General features: G+C 44.4%; 1 protein-coding gene across 9 annotated transcripts in view; it reads left to right on the top strand.

The window, feature by feature from the left end:
- Positions 1–5,879, top strand: part of Septin6 (septin 6) — a 145,071-nt gene extending 139,192 nt beyond the window's left edge. For 3 of the 9 annotated variants that reach the window (XM_075958605.1, XM_075958610.1, XM_075958603.1), the window contains one exon: positions 4,876–5,879. In XM_075958605.1, coding sequence (XP_075814720.1) covers positions 4,876–4,885 — 10 coding nt within the window. In that variant the 3' untranslated portion in view covers positions 4,886–5,879. Of the gene's footprint in view, positions 1–1,325; positions 1,819–2,722 lie in introns of those variants that run through there. The other 6 variants (XM_075958607.1, XM_075958601.1, XM_075958602.1 and 3 more) reach the window with 3 other exon arrangements.
- The last annotated feature ends 418 nt before the right edge of the window (positions 5,880–6,297 follow it).

Below are 6,297 nucleotides of genomic sequence, written 5' to 3' on the forward strand. Positions count from 1 at the left end.
TGCCTAGGATCTGCAAGCAGCAAAGGATGTGCCTCCTTCCCAAAAACCTTCACTTGGGGGGTTGATCAGAAAAGCCACCTGGAAGGCAGGCTGAAGGAGGCTTCTATACATGGGAGAGCAGGACATTCACTGTGAACAGTTGATTGCATATTCTCATATATGCATGTTTGTCTAATTCCACTCCCCGCAAATAGCACTGATTTAATGGGATGACTGTTGTGTCTGTTTTTCCAAAAATCCCCGAGAAAATCAACTTAAGGAAGGAAATTTGGTTCTGTTTATGGTCACTTGGCCTCATTGGTGTGGCACAGATCTCGGCAGAGCATCGTGATAGAGGGGTGTACGGAAGCAGAGCTTCTCACTTCGTGCCAGCCAGGAAGCAGAGAAATGCGGCAGGGACAAGATACAGCATCACAGGACTTGTTCCGGTGACCTACTTCTTCCAACAGGCCCGCCTGTAATACTATGAATCTTTGAACAGGATTATTCTGTTAAATCAGAGCCCTCAGACTCTAGTTGCTTCCTCAAAACCCCTTAGCTGACAAGGAAGCCTTTAATACATGAGTCTTTGAAGCACACACCACATCTAAACTATAAAAGAAATCTCATTTTCAGGTCATAAACAAGGATTTTGAAACAAAGCAAAGAAATTCTCAGAGACCATTAAGACTCTCCCAGTAACAGGAGAGTCTTGGTTAGATATCTCTTATCATAGATATAATACTTTATGACTACAGGCATATCAGTCAGTCTCTTCATATGTGACACAGGGACCAATATGACTTAATATACTTATATCACAGAAATGAAATCCCAGCAGGAGATAGGTCAAAGTACGACATGAACACAAACCAGTGGGCTTCTGTAGCTCAGGTTTACAGGTCACTGGTTGGAACCCCACCCATCACACACTTGACAAACAGGTATTGGCTTAGGGTTGCAGTTAGCCGGCTAAACTTGCTACGAAGGATGCCAAAGTTGAAACCTCAGTTTCTTCTTGTCCTTTGGGACAAGAGGGCTGCGAGCCTGGTTCTGTGTCTGGGAGCCTAAGGTCACTAGAGACTTGGTATACATGGACAAGGTTATCTGGATGTGTGTATGTGGGATTGTATGTCAAGAACAGATTTTAAAAATTATTTGTGTGGGATTTGGTCTTTATTTTGCTTTTTTAATGTCACCACTGCTGCCATTAATATGAGAAAGCATGTTCCCAGAAGCCAGTGCATAAGACTTTTAAGACCATCTAACATAGCTATTCTACGGCTTTTTTTAAGGGATCCATCCATCCATCCATTCATTAACCCCCCTTCTCTTTTCATTTTCAGTTTGGGCTTCCTGTAGACGCACCCTTTCCTGTGCAACAGAACTGGGCCTCCCTCTCTTATTTCCCCCTTACCATGTTTAGGGGGCATACAACCCATGCCCTCCCCTCTCTTCCTGCGAATGTTATAGAAGCCTGAGAGTCAAATGATGATGCCTGGCCTCTGACCAAGAAGCCAGCAACGACATAGCTTGGAGTCACATTCCATACCTTAGTCCCTGTCCTAGCCCCCCCAACCATATGTGCCCCTACTTCTCCGTCCCTATCTTTGCCAGACTATCACATGTTCAGGAGTTGCTATTTGCTACTCTTCCTCATTTGAATTTGACCACTATTTGTTTCCTGGAGGTATTTCCATCTACCCTGGCTGGATAAGTACCAGTCAAGGCTCAGAGCTTTCCCCTTACACTCCTGCATCCTAGTCAATGGGATTGTCCTCCCATTCCTCTAATCTAAGGGACTATAACCCCTTCTCATAGGCATCAAAAGAATTACCAGTGGGGCCGGGCGATGGTGGCGCACGCCTTTAATCCCAGCACTCGGGAGGCAGAGGCAGGCGGATCTCTGTGAGTTCGAGACCAGCCTGGTCTACAGAGCTAGTTCCAGGACAGGCTCCAAAGCCACAGAGAAACCCTGTCTCGAAAAACAAAAAAAGAAAAAACAAAAAAAAAAAGAATTACCAGTGATACCTATTTCTTCTACCATCTCAGCCCAGCCCTTTCCCAATTCCATTCACTCAGAGTCACCTGTATTAAAAGTCAGCACACGTTTCTTTGCACCAAGCCCTTTCTATAAAACACAATTTTCTGGGCAAGACAGTGTATATTTTCCCTCTAATTCTGGATACCCCACAGATAAGGAAGGGAAAATAAACTAGCATATTATTACCAGCCTAGAGTCTTGAATGATAGACTTATAGAATTCTCCTTGGGGATTTCAGCATGGCATTGGTCATTTCTTGCCATCCCAATGAGGTGGACTAGCAATAATAATAATCCCAGTTTGTAAACTGGTGAGTTGCTTCAAGAAGCTAGGCTTGGGGCTCGCCTGGATGAGTATGCTAGTCTACCTGATGATTGTAATGATGGGTTGAATCTGCATTTACACCCGTGCCACTTCAAAGAGGAAAGACCATTAGCTGGAGGGAAGAAGAGATGCTGTTGCTTGACATTTACTTCGGTCTAAGGATTTGATATTTTAAAAATACCCTAGTCTTAAGTTTTATAATGGGTCCCATCTGATTCTGGCTTTTGGAAACCCTTTGAAGTACAGAGCCTTCCACTGTCAGGGCTATGAGGCACAGTATGGCTTTTGATGTTTGACTAGTGACAGAGCATCAGCTAGAGGCGACCTGGCAATGATCTGTGGCTAATATGGCGTCTCTCTGCCCTTCCTTTGCAGTAATCCATGGCTGTGTACTGAATAGTATGCCCTGCTACAGCTGGACTGGACTCCACTTAGCCTTTTAAGAGAAGGTTCTTATTTTAACTGACAACTTTTTTTAATGGTGCCAGACAGCTGGGCCCTCCACCCCTGCTCTGGTACTTAAAGCTTCTCTCTCTTTCTCTCTCTCTCGCTCTTTTTTTTTTTTTTGAGTTCTGCAACTTGCTTCTGCCTCCCAGTCCGACTGGCGTGGACCATGACCTTCTTCTTTTTTCATATTTTAAAGGTGGTTGTATAATCACTACCTCTAAAACACGCAAGGTGATAATACATTTACAGGCTTTCGGAACTGTTGCAAAAGAGCAGAGCCATTCTCTACAATCACAGTTAACACCCGGAAGCCAAGACTAAGCCCAGAGCAGAAGTAGTTGAAAGCGAACAAGTCAGTGTGCACACTTTCTCTGTTTTGTGGTCAAAGAGAGGCGATGTTGATATGTACTGGCCTGTGGCCAGAGGCAAGAACAGGGTGACAATGGAAAAGCATGAGCTAATTTCTTGGGAAAAACCAACTGGAAGTGGAGAAATTCAGGTAACCCTATGCCTAGATGTAAAACAGAACAAGGCACCACCACCAAAACAGAAAGCCCAAAGCAGAATCCCCAAATACCTTTGGTTACACAGTCAGTAGTCGGGGGAGTCAGGCTACTGAGTTAACTGAGTCTCCTTGAGAAAGACCTCTTATTTGTAGCCATGCGGTTCTGTGGGGTTTTTGTTTTTAAGACAGGTTCTTACTATGTAGCCCTGGCATCACAGCGTAGATTAGGCTGGCCCTCAAATTCACAGAGATCTGCCTGCCTGTATTTAAAGGCAAACACCAGCTACGTGCAGACCCAGCTGTTTTAGGCATCTTAACTCACCTTCCCGGAAATGAGGCCTCTCCTTTGCAATTGTATATAAGTTCACTACTTGAGGCTTGAGGATTTCAAAATACTTTGCAAGTATTTGAGCTAGGCCACTTTTCAAAAGCAAGGAGGAACTGTAATAAGGTGGGAACTTTTTGGTCAGCATGAATGATGTAACCCCTACGAGGATATTGACGTGTAAAGAAATGAAGGCACTTATCTGAGGTTCCACTGCTATTTCTTGGCAAAGTCCAAGCAAAATTTTGTCTCTGGGTTCCCAATCCATTTCACCAAAGGGACCCAAGTATTTATGTATGTTCCTGAAGACAATTTTTTTTATGTTCAGAGAAATCAGTCATTGTTAGAGGAACAGGATAGGGTGGATGGGGCCGATGGAGAGAAGGCTTCAGGCCAGCTACCATGATGCCTGATGGTCAGTTAGCTTTCCTATAAATCTGAACCAGGATCAGGCCAGTGTCCATTTCACCGGTACACTATGTGGCTTCTTGTAATCAGGGAACTTTGGTGGAAATAAAAGGCAATCAGACTCATTAAAGAAGTTGAGATGATGCTAAATTTCACTGAGAAGCTCTTCTCACTGTAAATGGGAAGGTTTTTGTTTTTCTTCACTTGAACATCTTTTTTGTGTGTGAGACAGGGTTTCTCTGTGTAGCCCTGGCTATCCTGGAACTAGCTCTTGTACACCAGGCTGACCTTGAACTCACAGAGATCCACCTGTCTCTGTGCTGGGATTAAAGACGTGTGCCACCACCGCCCGGCATTGAACATCTTTTGAATCAGTACGGTTGTTACTATTCTTTAAAAATACTCAAAAATCTGTTTCCTTCTAGTGAAACAAAAACCATTAAATATAATCTGTGCTCTTGTTTTTCTAGACTAGAATGGAATGGCTTCCCTGAAACACACACACACACACACACATACAACATTCATTTCTCTGAAGCCAACAAGTCTGGTTTCCCCACCTAGTTCGGGTCTTTTTTAAAAACTCACTTGGCATTCACATGTGGCTGTTAATATGTGCTTATTTTTTTAATTAAAGCAAGACTCATTAAACTGGTGTGTGGTGTTCTTCAAACCTTCTCAACAGATTTCTCCATGGTGATGGTTGCTCCGTGACCTGTTCCTGTCTTCTTGGCATTTAATCTACGCTACCTTCCACTGCCTGCTCCCCTTGCATGCCGCTTTAAATGTCCTTTCTCTTCAGCTAATTTCGTGTTTTCTCTCTCTTTCTCTCTCCCTCTCCAGCTTTTTTTAACCTTGTCTTCAGCAGCTGTACTAAGTCTAAAGGAGAAGACTGCCATTATAGAAGAGTTAGTTAGGGCTCCATATTGTCTCAAGCAAGAAACCAACCAGTTCCCCTCCCCTGCAACTGTGCACATAACACCACACTCGAGTGTACATGTGTCCCTGTGTCCAGGCAAGAAGCTCTCTTCTGACTTACATGGTGTTTTACATGGAAGTGTCTTGTCCTAAACTCACAAGGCAGGAAAAGAATCATCAGAGCTGGAATTGGACCAAATGTAACCTCAGAGAGCTGACGACAGAACCACTCACCCAGGTGTTAAGTGATTGGGGCAGGAGACCTCAGCTGTGGGTGTGGAAGTGCTGTTCACAAGGTTTTGAGTTTTCTGTTTGTTTTTTAAAAACAACTCTGGTTCAATGGGTTGACTGTCTTTAGCCACTATCAGGCTGATTCTGAATATGGACGAGAAAGTTGAGTGACATTTGCATCTTCAGCATTCGCAGACCTTCTGTAGCCCCCAGCGAGGGGGGCAGGCATGGAGCATTAACATTCCGCTGGAGAAAAACTGACTGACGGGGGTTTAAGCTTAGTGAGAACAAAGCTTCTCCACGCAAACTTCCGCGGGGCTTTAGGGGCTTTGCAAGAGGTTTCTGCTCAACTTGGTATCTGGAAGGAGAGCTTTGATGTTGGTAAATCTGCCTTCAATTCATTGGCTTTACTTAATATCCGAATACCACGTGAGTGTGCTCCTTCCCATGTAGCCATCCCACAAACACGAACACTCTGCTGTCTGTCTCTTGAGAGAGCCTCTTTGCATGTTTTCCAGAAGCTGTGTTTGTTTTCCTTTCTTCTCTGTGGTTCTTTTGGCTCAAAGGTGTGACCAGTCACTGCCCTTCTGGGGCTTTCATTTTCCACAAGATACATCCCAGAACCAGCACTGTTTAGCTCATTATCTTTCTAATGTCCATGTCAATTTTCAATAAAATTCAAAGAAATGTTCCATGGCTCCATGATCTGATCCCATCAGTTGAGGGCATGGCTCACCACAGTTTGCTTCAGGAAATGGGTGGCTCCCTCCCAAGTGGATAATTTGGGAGGCTCAGAGAAATGCCAGGGTGCCACTAAGCCTTCCTCAGTGGACCACCACACCCCTTGCTTCCTTCTGGCCCTGAAATTCCAGTGGGGCAGGGTGGGTCTCAGCAGGCCGGCTCTGCTTTCTCTTTAATTAGTACTGGCTGGGCTAATCAGCTGAACTGAGAACCAGACCGTAGAGGGAAGGGGAAAATACAAAATGGCATCCCACAGAGCAAAGTCCAGGTAAGTTTTAATTATGGAACCAAAGCAGCTCTGTGCTGCTCCTCTCATTTACTCCTGTGATGTGCACATTTTCCCAATTTCCCAAGTTGAAAGGCATTCTGTAGATA

The sequence above is a fragment of the Microtus pennsylvanicus genome, chromosome X, assembly GCF_037038515.1.
Source record: "Microtus pennsylvanicus isolate mMicPen1 chromosome X, mMicPen1.hap1, whole genome shotgun sequence".
In the NCBI taxonomy this organism is placed as follows: Eukaryota; Metazoa; Chordata; class Mammalia; order Rodentia; family Cricetidae; genus Microtus; species Microtus pennsylvanicus.